This window comes from Microplitis mediator, chromosome 6 (assembly GCF_029852145.1).
Source record: "Microplitis mediator isolate UGA2020A chromosome 6, iyMicMedi2.1, whole genome shotgun sequence".
Classification (NCBI taxonomy): Eukaryota; Metazoa; Arthropoda; class Insecta; order Hymenoptera; family Braconidae; genus Microplitis; species Microplitis mediator.
The window spans coordinates 24,361,559-24,384,805 of record NC_079974.1 but is presented as its reverse complement, the minus strand read 5'-3'; the positions used below and the strand labels follow the sequence as shown (position 1 = coordinate 24,384,805).

General features: G+C 32.7%; 1 protein-coding gene across 1 annotated transcript; it reads left to right on the top strand.

The window, feature by feature from the left end:
* Positions 1-4,964: 4,964 nt before the first annotated feature.
* On the top strand, positions 4,965-21,698 carry LOC130669423 (neurogenic locus protein delta). Its single transcript, XM_057472330.1, has 6 exons — positions 4,965-6,365; positions 7,118-7,420; positions 10,303-10,366; positions 12,537-12,788; positions 14,969-15,029; positions 16,938-21,698. Exons 1-6 carry the CDS (start codon positions 6,306-6,308, stop codon positions 19,018-19,020), a joined length of 2,823 nt encoding a protein of 940 aa, XP_057328313.1. The 5' UTR covers positions 4,965-6,305; the 3' UTR covers positions 19,021-21,698.
* Positions 21,699-23,247: the final 1,549 nt, after the last annotated feature.

Sequence of the window (23,247 nt, the reverse complement as noted above, 5' to 3'; positions counted from 1 at the left end):
TCCTCCATCTACATCTTAGACACCACCCTACTGATGGCGGAACCAAGCATCAACCCTTCTTTTCTTCTTATTCATTTTATTCATCTTTTTCTTTTCTTCCTCTCTTGCTTCCATATTTAACATTGCTCACGTTTAGATTTCTTCCATGATTTCGTTCATGATAGCTTTCGTTGTTCACAGGCATTTGTACTGATGATGATAAAAATTGTTCTAAACTCAAATGATATTGATGATAAAAAAAAAAAATAATCGACATTATGTATACATTAGTATATTAATACATACACTGTTGAATTATATATGTAGATGGAATTGGGAATAATAGTGGAGATGGAAACACCTGCTCGGTAAAGTAGAGTGGCATGTGCCTAGATAGAAAGACCGCATGAAAGTTGGCATTGTCCTTCTTTTTGGACATTTGTATAGGCATCAAGCATATAGTGGTCCGGGTAGCTTTTATAAGTGTGTATATCACTACACGTACACATATAGGTTACCAGCAGAGTCAGGTAGGCTGGTCGGTTGGTAGGTGCAGCAGCCACAGCATATGAGTACACACATTTATATATATATATATATATATATATATAGGATTTATTAAGTGTGCTTGTAGCGTGGGAAGCTACGGCAGCTGAGCGAGCTATCCAAAAAGAGACGGCTGCTGTTCTTCCTCTCGTCTGTTAGTTGGATATATATATATATATAAGACTGATCTTGTGTAGCCGATGCTACATGCCAACTCCATCGCAAATAATCAACACACATGTAGTGCAAGTCATATCATTATTGGATCAAATAATTTCAAGTATACCTAAATATATATAATACTTATATATGGATACCAATTTTATTTTTTATAGTTATTTAATAAAACAAACAAGTTAATGATACAATACATATATATGTGTTGGATTAGTTTTTTCCTTGGATTTAATAATCCTATATACTATTTGAACAGGAACTTGAACAATTAATAATAAGCAAGTCTCCAAGGCATTGAATTTTTAAAACAGGATGTCGTCAGAATGGAGTAGTCCCTTACCGCTCTCGTCACATCTGTAGAACATGACGTTTCTCTCACTGCTCATTCGATTTCTATTCTCTAGAGTTCTACACTTTGTCCATTAATATATCACTAGAGGAAAGAAATTTAGACTAAAGGAGACCTTACAGAATATACGTAATATTAACATGTGCCGGGAAGAATTTTGGCTCCCCCAATATGTATACCTCTCTTTATATACAAAAAAATAAATAATAATAATAATAATAATAATCATGAAAGAAAAAAAAGAAAAAATGTCTTTGCATGTATATATAATCAACAGTGACGAAATAATCACTTACCTGGACAACAGAAGCACATACTTGAGGATATAAATAAAGCGATAAATCACTCTACTGGCACTGCACCCTAGTTTAGTTGTCTAAGAGTATCTGCTGTAAACAGCCAACATAAATATTCTTTAAGTTAAACAACTGTTGTGTTGGTGGATCGATGAAGCAAAATTCATCTCCGCAAACAGCACATGTGACGGATAAACAACTAAAAGTTAAGTACATGATGTACATAGAGTTATTTTGAAAATTATGATAAAAAGTGTCGGCATGTGATGAAGAATAAAAAAGGACCTATATATATATATATATATATATATAGTCTTCTTGAAAGAAGGCGGAAGTGGCCCGTGTAAGGGGTGATTGCGACCACCTTCGCTTCCGCTATATTGAGCTATACATATACACTATGCTTTTGCCTTGTTATTCTACTACGACTGCAACTTCTTCTGCTTCTTTTTCCATCTTACTCCTACTGTCTTGGCTTCCACCGTCATTATATCCACGTACACCTTTGCATCTTGCACACGTGTTGCCAAAGGGCCTCAGATTCTCCGCCTCTCCGCCTCTCCTTTATTATCCGCCTCGTATCGCCTCTCGTGCTTCCGGATATACTCATACAAATGAAATTCTCGCGCGACTAAAAAAGAACACTATATGCCATAGCACACTGATTTAACTCATACGATACCATGAGGTGCCGGCCTAAACTCAAGGAGACCCTTCCCATTTTTTTATTTCTTCCTTCCCTCCCTTTCTTTTATTTTTTTCAAATTTTTTTTTTTCTTTTTTACATATATAATATATTTAGAGTGCTTTTCTTAACCAATAAAATTATAGGAAAATGCATCTAACCATCTGCCATCACATTTTACCAAAAATCTGTATTGATATGAATAATTATAAAAATTCCAGTAAAATAATTATTTTAAAAAATTTTTAATACACAAATGGTGTTTTTTCTTCATTTAAAAAAATTTTTTTTTATAATGAAACATTCTGTTAAGTGTTTCATTCATACTTTGCCAACGTGTACGGAAATAGTAAAGGAGTTAAGTAAAATATTGTTAAAAAATATTTTAAAAAGTCGACCTCAATAAATGGATGTATTATATGTACAATAAAAATTTATACATGTAAGTAAAAGCTCCGGAGGAAGTAATTTTTTGCGGCAATAAGTATAACAACGTGGAGAGAGAAACAGCAGCTGCAGCACTCGATCTTTATGTTGGTATAATTTACAAAATGCAATAGTTGTTTTCACATGCATCTACCATATCTTATTCGCCTAATACATATATATTTAATTAATATTAATTAAAAAGACGATGAATTGAAACAATTGTTTTCTTTTTCTTTTTATTTAAACACTATTTTAGTTAACGTACTTGGTAATTGTATGTATTTACTAAACAAAAGGAAGATAATAAAACTTGATTATATTATTATTATTCGTAGGAATAAGACGCGTGCGGCACGCGTACGTTCTCCCCACTGCTTTTTACGTTTATACATCTCAAAATCTCGATTGTTACTGCAGAATATTTTTATTTAATTCCTGAACTTGATGAAATACATACCGATAGTTTACAATAGATGGCTAATGGTTCATTTTAAATATTGGTAAATAAATTAACTTTTCAATAATCTCAAACTATCATTCTACCTCACGTATATACTATACACACACACACACATACATACGTATATTCAGGCATTAAAATTTATATTTTATTGTACAAATACAAATGAATATGTAAAACCTAAGTTACTGTTCAAATTTTTTGTCACGTACAACTTTTTTATTTTTTTTTACTATTGTTACATATTGTTTAATTATGTATGTACTGAAATTATTTTATTTCGGTCAACAATTTGAAAAAGAGCGCGACTATTGAAAGCTCTCGCATATATATGTATGTATATGTAGAACAGTAGTAAGTTTGTCGTGTGTGGTTGATACAAAAAGACTTACGCAAAGCATGAATGGATGACTCGATGAAAGAGAGAGCATAAGTCGCGTGACGTCCTTACATGTCTCGTGCTTGACCTCGATCAAACTCTATGTATGTACTTGCTTACATACAACTATATTGCGTACATAATTCAATATCTCTCTCTCTTAGCACACAATACCTTACATTAAATAGATTTAGATTTTTTCTTATATAGATGTAATGTATTTACCGATGATTTATATACATATATATATTTATATTATGAAAACATAAGAGACGTGTGCCGGAAGTGGTTCCATATGTCCGTCTTGTTGGTCTGACCTGTTGAACCACCTCACCACCGGAAGCACTTTTTGTCCCTGTGAATTAATATTTTTTTTCTTTTGCATAAGATAAAATAAAAACAATAACAAGACTGCTTCACCTTGAGTCTAAGCTTAAGTCTAAATATTATTAAAATCCAGCAGAGTAGCGTATAATGTATGTATATGTACCTTATTGGTATGTACCAATTTATTACGATAAATTAGGATGCTAATTTATATAATTTATAATTAATAATCTGCTTATTAAGTCTAAATTTTGTTTATGTATGATATATAGACGTAAACAAAAATACGTGACGTCATTTAGAGAGATATTACGAGACGCGTGCCTGGTGTCATCCATACAATGCCGATCATCGATATATATATATATATATAGAAATAGAAATAAATAAAACTGTGATCATTATAAAGATGAAAGTCGTAATTTAAAAGATGGCAAAGGCTGGACAGAACATGTCGATAAAACTGAAAATTATCTAATGCAACTAAAAGACGGTTTTGAGTAATTTTGATTTTGATCTAGACTCTGGACATAAAAAAGAAAGACAAAATTATATTGGCTACGCGGCGATGCTCATGCACACGCGCGTCGCGCATTACATAGATAATGTATATATATATATGTGTGTATAGGTGAAACTCTATATACAAGTGAACGTGGTCGGTCGAGCGATAGGCAGCGATAGGGTGGTTGACGCGTGCAGCCGGCCTGCAGCTGCCTCGCCTCCCTTGAATCTCCCCTTCTATATTTGTATTCCCTTTACCTCCGCGCTTCTGCTCCACCTCTTCTTGCTCACTTCACTATACCATTGGATGCATACCACCAGGCAAAGCTGCTGCACTGGGCTCCCAGTGTGTTTATAATCTAGTATGTGTATATGTCTATGTGTCTACGTGTCTACGTGTGTATGTGTTAGCTTTCTACCCCTCAAAACTCTGCACTTGGTACTGCTGACTCTCTCACTTGCGTAAACGACTATCGGTCCTTCTTTCTTTTGCTCACTGACAGCGACTGACTGTTTGGATATGGAGTAGACTGGTGTCCTGCAGGGCCCGAGACCACCATTATAAGTAGGGGTGCCATTCGTCTGATACCTCCAGTCGAGGGTTGATCTCCGTTGATCTCAGTTGCTCTCACTTATCAATCTTTACTAAACTTTTTACGCGCCTTTTTTTTACTTCATTTTTTTTTTAACAATATTTATCATTTAACACGTGTGTGTTTTAATAACTTTCTTAAATAATTAAGTGATTCATTAGTTGTCAGTTGTGTGTATAATTGGAAATTAATATATTATTTAAATAAAAATATTTAGAAATAAACAGTTTTAAACAATTGGTTAAAAAAAAAAAAAAAATTAATTTAAAACAACTGTATTTTTTATCAACAGAGTTTAAACTTGAGTGTTGTGTGTGTTTTCGATAGAGAGGATACTTTAGTGCCTGGTGTTGACAAAGTGTGGCGTTAGTGAGAAACAATCGGGCTAGAGGAACTGAAAAGAGTTTCAAGATTAAAGACTAAAGACCAAAAAGAAGAAAAAGAAAGAAAATAGTTTGGATAACACCAAAAAAATAAATAAGAATAAAAAAAAAATAAAGTTTTTTTTGGCAAGTGAATTCTGGCTGTTATTCAACAAACAATTTTCCTCTAAACTTTGAGTGCTCGTGTTTTTTCGCATCCAACTTTCCGATTCCAGTGCCAAGTTCCGAAATATTTTTGGGAAAAATAATAATAAAAAAAGATAATTATAAATAAAAAATTAAAGGAAAAAAAAGTATTTAAGCGAATACGATAAAATAATTTGCTAATCTCTTTTCGATTCTCGTTAATCCTTGATTCTTTAAAGTTACTGGCGTATCCCCACTACCACTACCAGGCATAAAGGGAGAGAGAAACAGGGTAATAGGGGAAATAGGGGAAATAGGGGAAGAGTCATCTTGTTACACCGGTGTGGCGGTCTGGCAGTGCGGCAGTTGAAACCAACAGAGTGTGCCAGTGCCAGTGCCAGTGCCAGTGCGCGATTAATCGTCAACGAATAACGATGCTTGACTCTCTTTCGAGCTTTAATGTCATTTTAATCAGTGATAAACAAAATATAAATACTATTGGATAAATTATTACTATAATACTGATACTAATTATTATTACTATTTTTGTGGTTGTTGTTGTTGTTGTTGTTATAATTATAATGCATTTTAGCTGTGAATTTAAGTGGCAACAAGTGTTTAATTAGTCAGTAACTTTGTTTATTTAACATTTTTAAAAATACGGGTAATTTTTAACAACCACTTGAATTATCAAAAAGGAGCTGGAATAAAGAAATAAATAAATAAAATTTATTGAGGAACATATTGATATTGTTTATGGGCATGGATTAATGGAATACGTCAAGTCAACAAAGTGTTAATGTGTTGAGTTGTGTTTAATTTAAAATATTCACAAGTAAACGGTGGCCTAAAAGTGAATAAAAAAAAATAAATAATAAAAGTGCAGCTGATTTGTATATTTTGTTTGGAAGAGTTTGGATATAATATCAGTTGGCCCTTATGGCTGTGCATAGAATAATTAAAAAAATTACCTCAAGTAGGTAACAGCAAGTTGTTGACGACGTGATTGTTAGTATCGTAAAGATCGTAAACATCGGAGACAGCTCTTATTAATTAGAGCTTTTGACACAACATGTGGACGACGATGCTAATGTGGACGGTCGCCGTTGTGCTTTTACCGTCACCTCCTACAGTAAGTTTATTTATTATTAACATAAACTTATTTTAAATCTTGAGATTTATATAGGGCAGTTTCATGAACCATTCATTTTTTTAGTTTTTAAATTGTCGGTGAATATTCAAACATGACATCAGAAATAGACCATAAGTTCAAGTTTTACGATTGTTATTCTATTAAGTTGAAATATTTTGTGTTGATTTTTAAATACACATAATACCATACCATACATGTTGTATATAAAATTAGTAGCAATTCGATGAATATTTACTTAACTGATTTCCTTGTAGATTAAATTCTTTTAAAAAAATTCATCAACTCAACTTTAGCTTTACATCATTACACATGCTTTATTTAAATAATATTTTAACTTTTAATTAGTCCGTATGTTAATTTTTCCATATGTATGACCACGGCGGGAGATGGATAAAAAAAATTGCACATACGTACATATATATATATATAAAATGTAGATGATTTTATAGGGGAGATAGCACGTGCGCCAATCGTGTCACATCGTTAGACTCCCGTCGTGTAAATTCCTAAGGATTCTCTCTTAGTCTTTAATATAACATCTATACATGAATATAATATATGTACATACATACCGTCATGCATATATATATATATGTCTACAGATGACGAAGGCGGATGAGAGTAGAACAAGATCGTACACGTTTTAGTTTACATATGATGTCATATGTAAATGTTTTATAAATAAATACTGTAATATTATATTAAAGATATAATTATTTAAAAATTTTCAGGTGCATGCTTCAGGGGTGTTTGAGTTAAGACTAAAATCATTTGTCAATCAGTATGGAAAGGATAACACTGGAAAATGCTGCTCAGGAAGCACATCGACGAATAACGAATGTATTGGTACATGCCAGACGAGATTCAGGGTATGTCTGAAGCAATACCAGGCAAAAATCGACACGACGACGCCATGCACGTACGGTGACGTCGTGACGCCTGTATTGGGCGGCAATGTCGTAAATCTCAGTCCTGATGTCTCGATGCCAAGTTTTACCAACCCCATCAGATTTCCATTCGACTTTTCGTGGCCGGTATGTCCGACATTAACATTTTTATTATTTTTATTTATTTTTAAAAAAACTTTATGCTACTACAACTCTACTACTGCTAAAATACATTTTCATCAAGTGCTTCTTATGGTATAAAAATATTTAAAAAAAAAAAGAGAGCAGATGGTGTTATAAAAGAAAATAATATACAACTAAAAAGCTCTGGGTCTATTGTTGTCGTATTGTCCAGGGAGATACAACAAGAAGAGAGACGGTCTGAGAGTACCTTATTCTCATATCACCATCTATTTCTATCCTATTTTATCCTATCATATCTGTACAAATACTGCATACTATAGTCCCAGTAGCATTAATATTATTATTATTATTATTATTATTATTATTTTCTTTTTTTTATTTTTTTTTTTTAAGAGATTCACTCTAACCTGCAGTACTGGGCATCCTGTCCCTTTCCATCTGCTTGATCGGTTCGACGGCTATCTTTTATATGTAAACTTTAGTTTAATTTACTAACCCATATGGCGTCTACACTAGCATACACATCGACTTGGCTAATATATCCTGCATCCCTTTTAACTTTCGTGTCTTGTGTGTTGTTACCTTTTTTTTTTTTTTAACTATGTATTTACCAATAGATATAATATCGGTGCTTTTCTACTGATAAATTATAGATGAAAATAAAAATAATTAAGTAGGAATACGAGAGCAACCTCCAAGAGGATGAGAAAGTACTCGGATTCTTGGAAGTAACACGATCTAAAATTTACTCATACTATATATATATATATATATATATAGTGTTAATGTTAGTTGTTGTCTTGGCTCTTTAGCGCATAGCAGTCTAATAATAATAATAATAATATTTGTGGGCATAATGACATAATTATTTTTTATTTTTAAATTCAATAAATCGTGTAAAATATGATAGATATTATTATAAGATTCAGGACTTTTGAAGTAATTGAGTATGAGATTATGACAACTTTTGACGATAGATAAAAATAACGAGGGTAGTAGAAATTTTCGGTTGAACAATGAGAAAAGAAGGGATAAATAGCTTACAGAGATTGTTTAGCATAAATTATACTTAACTTTCTGCAGATGAAACGTAACGTAACCATCCAAAAGCAGTCACGTGTACATGCATAAATGTATAAATACTGTACATGCATGGGTGGTGTATATTTATAGTATATTTATAGTCACACTGTTGAAATATTTTATGAATTTGTTTTAATTTTAAATTTATCTGCATAACATAGTAAATATCTATACATATTTAATGAAATGTTGATACAGACATCAAATGACAAAATTCAATCAAATGTTATTATCTATTGATTGATTTATATCCTACTGAATAAAAATAGTTATAATAATAATAATAATATATAGCTATTGAATTAGCTGGCGCCGTGTTACCTATACCTGTTTTCACCTTCATCTCAGCAATACATTTGATGAGCCATTTGGTCTTTTGTTCTTGTTTTTGCGACTGTTCCGCGATGATTAATAAGTACAAATACATACTAACGATATAGTTGAGATTGCATCCGATAATTTTCCTGTATTGTATGTATATATATATATATATGTGTGCGTGAAAGAAGAGATGAGAGACATGAAAGAAGAACAAGACAAGTGTGTGGTGATGGTGATGGTGTTGGTGTTGGTGGAGGTATGTCGGATTGCCGCAGCACAACTCGTGGGAACCGACTCCCGAGTGAGCTGCGCCCCGTCTCGCCCCGTCTCGCCTCCTCGTATTCTCTCTCTTTCTCTACCTTACCTTAAATTCATTCTCTTTTACTCTCTTACTCACTCACTCTGTTACTTGCTTGCTCTCTGCCTTTTATCCGTCCGCGCCAAGATACCTTGGCTGCAACTTTCTATCTCTTTCTTTGTCATACATCACTGAGTCAGACAAAGATCATTTTATATGTGCTGTACATATATATATAGATACAATGATTCTGAAAGTTTAACAAACTTAAAGGGAAAGAGTATATAGCCCACATTGTTCCCCTCAAGTGGTAGAGTTTGTTGAAATACTTTTTTTGTTCAACTCAATACCGATTCCGCAGTAATAACGGTGGCATTTGTCTCCTCCGTAATTTATCTCCACCTACTTTTTCCGCACGACGAAACCACCACACTCGCCGATATAACAACAGCAACTGCGTGTGTGTACAAATACCTATCCACTAAATCTTGACAAACATTATTTTTTATATTATTTATTTATCTCTATTAAAAAAATTTTTCTTATAAGATATTTGCTTTTTTTTTCGCAAATTTTTATTATACAATTATCATGCATGTTCCACAGTAGATTAATATCTAAATACAATATGCAATATTATATCACGAAACTAATTTATTTAAATATTTCTTGGTTCTCACCGTAGCACGTACAAATTTATTATTAAAGCGAATAAAGTAACGGGGTTATGTGTATAGCTCTACTTTGCTATATCGCTAAACATATTTTAATAATTTAATACGAAAAATTAATTAATTTAGTTGTATATTATTATTATTTACCACAGACAGCTATAATGACACTAAATGTAACATACAGTAAAGAAATTTTTTTTATTATACTAATATTTTGAACCCCTTAAAAATTGTATCGTAATTTGGTGTAACACGTGTGTGCCGGCGCAAGCACGCGTCACTTTTTCCCTCCCTTTTGTGTCATGATTTATCGTCTGCTGTGTGTATGTGCGTGTTATTGTTATTACTGAGCACATTTATACCTCTAGAATAATTTCGTGTTTGCATGTTTTTTTTTATTTTAAACGATATCACTGTCGCTGACATCAGTCACTAATTTATTATTAAACTAAAACATATATATAAGTTAAGAATATTTAATAATAATAAATTTATATTTTTATTTGCAGGGAACATTCTCTCTTATAGTCGAGGCATACCATGATACGGATAATACAACTAATCATTCTTCCGGTAAGTTAAAACATATTTTCCTTATAATTATTTTGCATTTATATTAAACTCGTACATGAATATAATTTCATTTTTAAAAGTCTGAAAAATTAGTTTATTGAGTAAAATAAAATTAAAAGCATGATTTTCGTTTAATGATAAATTATTTAACTCAACACCTTCATTTAAAATATAACAACAATAAATATATGAATGAAAGAAAGAAAGAAAGAAAGAAAGAAAAAAAAAAAAAGTTACAACAGTGAATGAATATAGCAAGACCAAAAACGTGTGGGTGCAAACACTGTACTAGTGTTTCCTTCCTGTGTAACCTTATAGTATTATATCCACCACTGAGTAGGTAACACAAAACCCCTTTATATTTACTTGTGTATATATACGAAATCCTACATGATTCTTATATATAATATTAACATTAACACTGTTGTAATAACCACTTTTTTTTAATTTTTCTCTCTCTCTTTAAGCATAACAACAATGACATTATTATTATTATTCATTTTCATAGATTTATTTTGACATAATGATATTTATAAAATTTAAATGGTGATTGGGCTGTTATCAAAAGCAAGAGCTTCCGTAAAAATCCGGTTCCAATAGTTTAAATTTTTTTATAAATGTATTTTTTTGTTTTTTGTGTTTTGTTTTCTCTTTTATATTCCGTGGAAGAGATGGAATAAATATAAGAGAGTAAAGCGGACGTAAAAATACAACACGCAATATTTCCCGGTCGAAACGAGCTGGCTTTATTGCCGGGCATACAGCTCGGATGCTGCTTCCTTTCTCACAATCGGTGGCCCCCCTCTTCTCGGCTCCAGAACGTTCATTCTTCTTGTTATTTTCTACCTGCCTCGCCTACTACACCTGCCAACCCCGAAATTTTTTTCTTATTTTATCGCTCGAATTAATACAAGACTATATATATACATATACATATAAGAATTTTTTGAAAACATATTCTGGTTAACAAAAATATATATAAAAGATATTAAATGTATCATCAGTAAAAATTAATTGTCAACTGTAAATTAAAAAAAAAAAACATTTTTTTTTATATAAGAAAAAAAATGATTATAAAAATAAATTGAATGGTTTAAAAAATGAGTGTATGATTGGAGCAACAGAGTGGTATTGGAAGTTGATAGAGAAGAATTTACGGTTGCGGGGCGTGAGAGCGAATCAAGTAGTCCAGACGCTAGTTTGAGTGGTTGCGGGTATAGTGTTATAAGTTATAACCATCAGACTACTGCTTGATTATCCAGATTCGTATATACAACAACAAGTCAAAGCTAAACCTAAACCTGAAACTACAGCTGAACCTGAAGCTGGACCTGAAGTTGAACCCAAATCTAAAGATATAGAAGGAGATGAGTAGTTTGAGTAGTATAGTGGTATATAGTAGTAGCCGGCTATACAAAACTGCCACTTGCCTTCTGGGAAGACGCGCGTATAGCGTTCGAGATATACTACAACACGAGAAAATGACTTTAAGTATCTTTGAGCACGCCATCCATCCCTCTTTCACTTATTTTCGGACCACTGAAGAAGACAAGCTACTATTCCTACTATTCCCTTTCCCTTTCCCTTTTCCTTTCCTTTTTCCTTTACACCTAAATAACGTCAGACCATTTCGACTAAACTACTCAACTCAAATTTTATTTTTTATCCTCAAAGAACATCTTCAGTACATAAGGTATATATTACCAAGCTTTTACTTTTCACGGTACGTGAATAACGGGCTAGTTTTATAATATCTGCAAAAAATAAACAACGAATTAAAGATCTTAAGTAGGAAACGAAAATTTATAAAAATTACACCCGGCCCTTTTACAGATATATCATATTTACCTATATTACCCCAGTTTACTTACTTATCTTTACACAAAAATACACACATGCACTTTCTTTATACCGGATGCACACCGTCGGCAGAGTAGCAATAGCGGACGAACGTCCGGTGTCTGTATTGATGTTGCTGCTGTTTCTGATGATGATGATGATGCCCATGGGGCCGATGCACTTGGTCACTGGGTGTGCAAAAGTCTTGAATAATTTTCATCATTTTGTTTTATTTCAAAGTTATGAATTTTCAAAATAATCGTATATATGGATATACTGAAATTTATGATGATATAAAAAATAAATAAATAATATATTTTTGTTATTACAGAAAAAGTTCTCATAACGAGGTTGACGACCCAGCGATGGCTTGACGTCGGGACAGAATGGACCGAGGATGAGCACAGTAGCGCACATGCGCGAATGGTGTACGAATACAGGGCGACCTGCAGTGCACACTACTATGGCAAGGGCTGTGAAAATCTCTGTAGGCCACGCGACGACAGCTTTGGACATTACAGCTGTAGTCCAATTGGCGAGCGAGTTTGCCTGTCCGGATGGAAGGGCGATTACTGCAACACCCGTTAGTATTACATATTATATATCTATTATTATTATTATTATTTTTTTTTATTAATTCCCATCACGATTACTCGGTAACAACCACCTTCAGTAATTATTTAAATATCATAAAACGGTTATAATAAAATAAATAATATATATAATGATTAGTAAACCTAATAAACTCTGGTTATACCTTGTCTTTCCAATGTAATAAGTTAAAGGGGTGAATTATATATTTTGGGGGTGCCTTTTATAATTTTATCTCTCTATTTTTTATACATATACATATATATCGAGGGTTACATGGTAGTGGCAATGAAGGCATAGAGAGTTAGAGGACAAGGCAGCTGCAGTGCGGCCCAGGGCTGCCCTCGACAGCTGCCTCGTCGGGTACCTCGTTGGGTGCTTTAACCGACAGCTGCGCGAGACTTGGCCATCCACTTTTCTTTTTCTCTCATATACATCTACTAATACATACAATAATTTTATACGTTTTCCTTTTTTCTTTGGACATTGACTCGCGACATACCTGATGCTTCTTGACCTTCTTATGCCTTTTGCACACAAAACTTGTCCTAAAACAGGTAAAAAAAAAAACGGAAAAAATATATAATAGAAAAAAAATCAAAACTAAATACATACAGTGTCCACTACAACAATGTCTTGTTTTTTGTCCCGCACTGTACGAGTCTTTTGATACTTACTATACATGCACACAATTTTATTTCTATTATATATATATATAAGTTGGACTATACAAGAACAACAACAACAACAGGAGTGCTCGCTAGCACAGAGAAAGCTGCAAGTATTCCAAGGGACGAAAAATTAAAATCGATAAAGCCGTTACACAACTATGACTAGGGGCATGCATGGTGAATCGCTTAGACGCCTGGTGATTCAATTGTGTCAGGCTTTTCGAAAAAAAACACAAAAAAGACAATTTTTAGTTCTGCGAAACTTTATTTGAAAATACTTATGTTTAAAGTAATGGCAATAATAAAAGTTGAGATGAAAAAAAAAAAAAAAAAAATGTGGTCGTGGGGGCGGAAGAATGAAGAAAGAATAAAGAAATATGGAGGTTCTTGTTGTAAATTCTTGATTCTTTATTTTTTATTTTTTATTTGTCTCTTACAAGCAATGTCGAGGGTATATACACTATACGGACTATACGGAATATACGGCACGGCGGCTCTAAGCGTTTCCTCTGGCTCGTATCAGGATCGAGGAATCCCTGGGATTCGGCCATTCCTTTCGTAGCCTTTCGGCGTAGATATATGCGCCGCGGAGCATACAGACTATAAATACCTTGTTGCTTATTCGCGGGTACAACCGTATGGTTGTGCCCGTGTGGCGACGACAAGGAGACACAGATCTCAGAAAGAGAGTAACAGAACAAATTTATAATATAAGAAAAAAATAATCAAACTATTTTCCGCTGGTTACTTACAATAAGAGTTTTACTTTCTGTATAAACTTATGTACATGTGTGTATGTTGATGACAGGATCTATAGAAAATTATTATCACCAGTTTGTCCTTAGTCTTGTTCTTTGTCTGATGCTATTATATTATTTTACTCTTTATTCTTTAATTCCTATATATGTTTATAAAGTCACTGGTATGGCCAAGGTCGGGAAGTAAAACGACAAGGAGAACCGATGACCCAGCGGTAAAGTACATCTTACAGCTTAGCAACCCCCATTTAAGATCAAATGTTATCGTGACTGGACTTTGCCAATCCTGCTTCTGCAACTATACTTGTGTTTGTTATTGTATATATGTATGTATGTATCTTGATTAAGAAAAATTGACAGTGTATAGTGTACAGTCGTCCATTCTCCATCAGTGATTCTCCGTTAAAATATCTTTTGCTTTTTATATACATACATATTCACCTATGGTAGGATCCTTTTACCAGACGTTACGCTGGTGAATACTTATTGCTATTGCCTTATAGCCTGCTTATGGCTAACAGCCAACCTCCTTCTTCTTCTTCAAGAGAATGCCCCTTCAGCACACATACATACACTATACGATAAAATTTAAATCTTTAAATATTTCCGGACTGGATTTATTATTTATTTTACATTAATGGATTTCTCTTATACAGTAAAAATAATAATAATATCTGATAATTAAAATAAATAAATTTAAATGACCGAACATGCGTATAATCTTTAAATTTTTGTTATTACAGCACGCTGCCTGCCCGGATGTAACGAACAATATGGACACTGTAATCAGCCCAACGAATGCACGTAAGTTTATGGATACATATACGAATTAAAATACATGTAAATATTTTTTTTGGTCTATTTAAAATTTTTATTCAAAGGTATATATATATAATATAAAAAGGCGCCATCATAAATTGCAAAAAAAATAATAAAAAAGTTTATTAGATGAGTGTGAGTTGATACAAGTCGAGATATGCCGCCGAGGTTTCGCGTTAACTCGATCATTTAATTAGTGTGTCCGGGCGCGGGGTTAATTGCCACTAATAAGTTAATATGGACACATTGGGACAATAAACAAGATAAAGAGTAGAGGGAGGATTAAAACAATGACCAAGAAAAATTAAGTAATGCGGAAGTAAAGACGAGCCCCTGGTGTTTCGCGGAACAAGCAAACAAGTACCTACGTGCCGTAAATTCGTCGTTCCTTCGTTCGTTCGTTCGTTCGTTTAACCTTTATAAATGTGTGCTCATATTATAATATGTATGTGTGTGTGATACTATACAACTATACAGAGTTGAGAATGTACCGCGGCAGATAGCGTGAGAGCTGATATAGTGGTTGTGTTGGTATACTATACATTTACATGTACTTTGATCCTTGGGTGGTGGTTGGTGTTTACGATTTAAATTGGGATTGGGATTGGGATTGGTCTCTATTCGAATTACGTGAAAGAATTGCGTCGGAAAACGAGTCACGATTTAAATTTCGGAGTATATTGTCGTAGACAAGAGACAGCGACAAAGCGATATCCTCTACTGTGTATGTGAGAGTTGAATACTGATTGTCATGATGATTATTTAATATTATATGTGCAGGGTGCCAATGATTTTTACCACCGCTTAAATTTTATCAATCTCTTTTACTTTTCTCTTATAATATAAAATAATAAAATACCTAAATATGTATGTAGATTTTGATGTTTGGCGTCCGGTTTAGTTAAGGTGTATCATAAGCAGACTCTACACGAGATACGAGATTCTTTGCTCAGCGAGTTCCTCCTCAACTTGCACATCGTTGTTGTTAGACGAGTATAAAGTTTAGCTGGTATTATATTTTACACATACTGTATGTGTGTGTATGTGTGTGTGTTTGTAGAGACTTGAACGTATGTGAGTGCCGGGTAGGACGCGCTTGCGCACTCACACAACCGCGTGACGGGCCCGTAACCTTTCCTTGACCCGCATACTGAGCGGCTGTGCTGTGGCTCGAACCGTGGGAACACTACTCCAAGACTACTCATCCCTCTCCTCTCTTCCGCGACTCGACTCGACTCGACTCGACTCGACTCAACTTGCCTCTTTACTCTTGGTCTTTCATCCCCGCCATTCGGTGTTTGTCTGGCATCACTCTGCACTCTCCTTCTCCAGCCGACTGCTGCTGCTGCTATTGCTGCTGTAGCTGCTGCCGTTGTTGTTGTTGTTGTTGCTGCTGTTTTACCTCTTTTTTTCCTTCTCGTACTCCTCCTTCTCACTTCCTCTGGTCTTTCATCTTGGTACTATAACTACTATACTACAACTACTCTCTTGATTTAAAAGTTAGCTTGACTACTTGTATAGTATCGGTATAGTGGATTTGGTTGCCGCAATGGCCGACCACTACATCCTCTTTCTACTCTCCCACCGTTATCACCCGCCCGACCGTCCGACTGTCCGCCAACTAACTATACTACTCGCATTTCCATAGTTTACCTTTATATCCACCTTCATTCTTCCTTCCGTTCTTTAATTTCCTTTTATTCTAATATATAAACCTTTTATTTTTCTCTCTTATTCTCCTTGGATTTCTTATATTATATAAATCCGTTTTGTATTAATAAAATAAAAATAGTGTAGAGAACAAAAAATAAAATTTAAATGAGACCAAAAATAATAATAATGATTTTAAAAAAATATTTATTTATGACGATGGTTATTTTAAAAATATTGCAGGTGTAGTCCAGGATGGCATGGTCCGTATTGTGATGAATGTGTAAGGTATCCAGGTTGTCTGCATGGTACTTGCCAACAGCCATGGAAGTGCGACTGCAAGGAAGGATGGGGTGGATTATTCTGTAACCAAGATCTAAACTACTGTACAAATCATAAGCCTTGTCTAAATGGTGGCACCTGCTTTAATACCGGGCAAGGTTCTTACACCTGCTCTTGTGCGCCTGGATTCACAGGGACTGACTGTGAAACATCACTATCTGACTGTCACTCAAACCCATGTCTAAACGGTGGAATTTGCAGTATGGTAAACAATGCAACAAGAACTAGTATTGGATCATCATTATCTAAATCAAATTTACCATCTATTGAAAAAGTAACAACAGCTTATCAGTGCACGTGTCCAGGGTTATGGCGTGGACGACACTGTGAAATAAGTTTACGGTCATGTAAAGAATCACCCTGTAAACATGGTGGTAGTTGTATTGACGATTCATCAAAAGGATACTTGTGTAAATGTCCATCGGGTTACACTGGTGCAGATTGCGATACTAAAATAAATCAATGTACTCCAAATCCTTGTGTTAATGGTGGAACCTGTACTGATATGATAAATAATTATCAATGTACATGTCCTACTGGGTTTACGGGTAAAAATTGTCAAGTAAATGTTGATGATTGTCAGGGTGATCCATGCCTAAACGGTGGTACTTGCATTGATATGGTTAATCGATTTCGGTGTCAATGTGTACCAGGTTTTGTTGGACTTTTATGCCAAGATAAAGTCGATTATTGTTTAGCAAAACCATGCGCAAATGGTGGTAAATGTATTTCTGGTACAAATGATTATAAATGTGCTTGTAAACCTGGTTTTACTGGCAAAGATTGTAGTGTTGATGTTGATGAGTGCAAAAGTGCACCTTGTCGTAATGGAGGAATATGCGAAAATCGAGTTAATGGATTTTTCTGTGGCTGTAAAAAAGGATGGCGTGGTGATACATGCAGTGATCCAGATAATGGTATTATTATACCTCGACCATCAACATCTCTAAATATTCATAATATTAATAATGATAATAATAATAATAATCATAATAATAATAACAATAATAATAGAGCAGCTAGTGGTATTGCAAGTACAGGTATATCTCCACCTTCAGGAGCAAGCTATTGGTCTGGAAATCTTTCAAGACCATCTGCAGAAGCTAGAGACGCTGGATTAACAACTGAACACGTTGTTGTAATAGCAACATTATCTACAGCAGTACCAGCATTTGTATTAGTTGCAGCACTTGCTGTTATGTGTATGAAAAGACGTCAAAAAAGAGAACAAGCCCGAGCAGATGAAGAAGCAAGACTTGAAAATGAAAGAAATGCTGTACACAGTAGTTTAAGTAAACGTTCTGGTGGTAATTCAAATTCGGGAGTTAATATGATTGGTGGACATCAACAAGGACTTTTGGGTATGGGAGGAATAAATCCTGGAGGAATACCAAATGGACACAGTTCAAGGAGTTCAATTAGTATAAATGGTGGTGGCAGCAGTGTTTGTTCACTTGGAGCTGGTGATTCACACATGATTAAAAATACTTGGACAGCAAGTAAAACCGTAAATAATGCAAATATCACACGAGATGATCTCGATTCGTCATTTCAAACAGACAGTGGCCTCGATATATCGTGTGGTGGATACAAACCTGAACAAATAATATCTTCAGATGCCGGCAGATCGAGGACACCTAAACAACTAAATACTGAAGCAGCGGCTCATCGTGCATCTCATCACTTTCAAAAAGATAAAGACATTAGTGTTGTAAGTGTTGGTGTATTAGAGGGTAAGAGGACGTCCATGTTCTCAAGTAGTACGTCGGACTCTTGTTGCAACGCCGCTGAAGCGGCATTACTCAAGAGGCCAACGATAACAGACAGTGTCAGTAGTGCTGGTAGTAATGGTGGTGGAGGAGGAGGAGGTGGAGGTGGTGGTGTTTGTGGTGGTGCTTCCGATAGTAGTTGCGGTGTTTACGTTATAGATGATCATTATAGACATGACGCGACACTTGCAGCAACCCTCGCTACCGAAGTTTAGTCGACTTAAAATATTTAGTTACTACAACCAAGTGTTGAATGTTAAACTTGGCCAAATCACAGAGACTTTTAATTTAATTATTATTATTATTATTTTTCTGTCATTAATAATCTGTAGTAGATCTCATTCTGAAATAATTATTTTTTTTAGCACGCTAACTCAGCGAAAGATATAACTGGATTATATCATGTGTTTATTTGATAAAAGTATACATACACATATAATAGCAAGAATGAGATTTAAGAATTAGTGACATTAAAGAATAAATAAGTGAGAAATGATGTCTTGTTGGTAGTTATCAAGCGTCATCGTATTTAAATATACCACCTTACGTATTTTATAATATTAATATGAATATGATAGAACGTTTAGTTATCAACAACAATAATAATTTTGTACATAATTAATTATTTATTACAATTATTGTTATTATTAATATAATATTATAACTTGATAAACTTTATCGATGTTACTGCACGTAATGTCGATATTATTATTATTATTATTATTATTATTATTATTATTATTACTGTTCCAGTAATTTACGTTGCGTGAGTGATATTATGATGATAATGGTAATAGTAATAATTATAATAATAATAATAATGAATGTACTTGTATATTCAAAATAATTTATGTAAATATTTTAAATTTAGTGTTTTGTAAAAAATAATTGTTCAGATTGATTATTTATTTGTGACTCTAGCTATATGGCATGACATTTGATAAATATATATTTATATTGTGGGTTTTAAATTTTGAGTTTACTGCAATAGTTGCAGCTGGTGACAAAAGTAAATTTTGATTATAAAAATATATATTTATATTTATACATTTGTCGTCTGCGGTAGAATGATAAAAGAAAATAATCGAATCCGCGGGTAGATTTTCGAGTGCATGAATGCTTGCAGACTCACTATGACTAGTTGGTTGGAAGCGTGTATGCCGTTGATATGTTGTTGTAGTCGACAGACGCGCGATGATTCCAGCCAACTTTAAAACACTTTTTTTCTAGCCTCCAACATCGTTCGTGATTTAACTTTCAAGAACTTTGGATGGCGGCAAAGACGTCTGGTCGTTTCCAAAAATAATTCGTGTATAGAGAAAGAAGAATGACGGCAAAGCCCCTTCTTCTTCTTCTTCTTCTTCTTTATCTTTATCTTGTTCTTCTTCTCTCAGTATCTCAGATGTAACTTTCATCTGTGAGAATTCAAAACTTGTTAGAATATTAGGGGACGTTGAGCCATACTCGGAATAATCTTATTGCCGCTAACTATTTTCAGTTGACTAAATTTCAATTTCATTAACACAACAATATATATACATATACTGATTGAGAAAAATGATAATATATGTAATAATGGATGTACATTATGTAATTTCAACAGGGCATTTATTATTTGGCATTTGCTACATCGAGATTGTTTAAAACTTTTATTTATTTATTATTATTTTTTTTTTTTCATTTCATTTTTCCTTGATTATATAAAGTGTTTTTTTTTATATTAATTTACAAAAAATAAAAATAGAATTATTTATAATAACTAAAGTAATGATAATAATAATTGTAGAAAGCACTCTCGGTATAGCTTGCTATAATGTGACATTTATACATATTGTATTGTATTTGTATTTTGTTTAAAGCAACCATATTATACATAATATGATCATGATATTATTTATTTATTAAATGTGATTTCTGAATGGATGATAATGCTGACAACAATATTATTATTTATAATAATAATACGAATAGTAAATATGACGATAAATATAATAAATTAAAATTTAAAACCTAATGAAGACAAAGAATCTATATTGTTTTTGTTGATGAAAAAAAAAAACAAAAAAAAAAAAAAATGAGAAAGAAATAAATGAATGCAATGAGCTATGAGACGAGTTTAAAAAATCTTTAAATTCCCAGATGATCAATTTGTTTAATATACAGCAAAACCAAAAAGTTTGAACTTTAAAATACGAATAAATAGAATTTTTTTTTTTTTTTTATTTTTTTTTATTTGTACTTATTAGACTTTTGAATCTATTGTATGTAATTGTAATTATTGTATAAGACATCTTGGAATTTTGTTATTTTTTAAACAACTTGTAACAAACTGCGTGCCGTGATACTATTTGTGAGTACATATTTATTTGTTACTTGCAAGTAATTTTTTAAAAACTTAAATTTACCTCTTTCCATTCAGTCGTAATTCGTATATATATATATATATGTTTAATTTAATTGATTAATTGCGATAATGGTATGATACGTCCGTAATATGTACGTTAAATATGTAAGTATGTGTGAATGAATCTGACGAGAAGATGCGAAATAAATAATTAAAAAATAAAAATAAAAATAAAAAAACGTAATAACGTTGATCTACCGTAAAGACTTTTTTTTAGATTATAAACATTAATTTGTATAAAATAACTTAAAATTAATCAGGAAATGTGTATATTTGTAGTACAACTGTATAATTTATATTTATAACTAATTATATTATAATATAATATTGTAATTGCTTAATTTGTCATTGTAATAATAATAATAATTATTAAAAACAAATTGTCATTATAATTAATTATCATACAATAGTAATATTATTATTATTAATATAAAATTATCATATTGTGTAAATAACTGAATTGTCAATATAGAATGTCATAAGATTTAAAACAAAACTGTGAATGATTAATAATTATATAATTTAAAACATTTATTACTGTTTTTATTTATTTATTTTTTTATTTTAAATCCAAGTTATCGTCCTAATCCCAGATACTAAATAACATTTATTTTTTATTATTATTTATGCTAAAACTAATCATGTCTTGTTATTTTTTTTTAACTTTCTCTTCCAAGTTGATTCGCGTATTGTAAGTGAAATTAGCGAAAATTAACTTAAAGTTTATTATAAATTTATTATGATCTAATGATATATGCAAGTATTTTTTTGTAACAATAAAAATCTTAAATTAAAAAAAAAAAAAGTATATATGACATTATCTGATGATATTATATAGATTTATTTAGACACACAAGTTCCTGGAAATGAATGTCAAAGATAGTCGATAGGGTTAATAGTAAAATTAGTTATTTAGTAGAATGTGAGTAGTAAGGATATTAAGCACAGAACGATAGGATAGAAACGGTCCGTATACGGTACATTCACCAATGACCGAGTGCCAGAGTGCCAGAGTGCCACGAATCCTCCTCTGCCTACTCAATTCATCCGCTATCCCTTGTACTTACATCTACATCATCATGTACTTGTACATTCTATACAGTATATCAACAATAAAAAATAATAAATATATATAAGATGAGTAATATAATTGATGTTACGCGGCGTGTCGGTATACTGTGACCATCTACGAGCATCTACGACCTCCCTGAGCATTCACGACCTCTGACATTCTCCAATGATTCGGGCCTTTGAGGTCGCAGACCATCTCAGACTCTCACTTATTTTGCCAACCCATTTATTATTAATTATTATTCCAACTATTTAAAATACTTTTTTTATTTAAATTTAATATGATAAATGTATAAGAGCTGTTTGGGCCAAGAGTTTATAGATATCATAATAAAAGCATTTAATATAAAATAAAATTTTTCATATTCCATATTCCGTATTACCACTTAACTCGGTTCCGCGTTTATTATTTTTTTCCGTTTATTTCTCTCGAGACGTTCTCAAGATTATTTTGCTGGTATTTGTAACCGCTGCGCTTGTGTATAAGAGTAATAAGAGTAATATATATGTATAATATACCTGTACGAAGTGTACACCGGCAAATACTACCGCATATCATCTACACTCTGTACGGATAAACGACCTTTTGACTCTTAAGCACAGCGTTCGAGTTCGACTTTAATTTTTATACATTATATATATATATATTATAGCTTTTGATGATAAATAGAATATTAAAAATACTTTTTGCCGTTAATAAGTCGTACTGTAATACAATCGTACTTACTATTACGTATATTATATGTATTAGATTGTATCCTGATGACGAATAAAAGATTAAAATCTGATTCGATGAGAAAGGAAGAGTGACTGGGAGATTAAAGATCAAGTATATGTAGACTAGTTATATATTATTATTTATATGGTTGCTACTGGGTAACTTGTTATTATTATTCTCATGCTTACGGCATAAGACATAACACTTGTCATATTTCTGTATCTTGAGTCTCAGATTTCCTGTCGTTAT

What these genes read in the sequence shown, in the direction of transcription:
- LOC130669423 (XM_057472330.1), top strand. Translation starts at nt 6,306, where the DNA reads ATGTGGACGACGATGCTAATGTGGACGGTCGCCGTTGTGCTTTTACCG. An exon ending in TACAACTAATCATTCTTCCG is followed by an intron (nt 10,367 to 12,536) that starts GTAAGTTAAAAC and finishes TTGTTATTACAG; the next exon opens with AAAAAGTTCTCATAACGAGG. An exon ending in GGGCGATTACTGCAACACCC is followed by an intron (nt 12,789 to 14,968) that starts GTTAGTATTACA and finishes TTGTTATTACAG; the next exon opens with CACGCTGCCTGCCCGGATGT.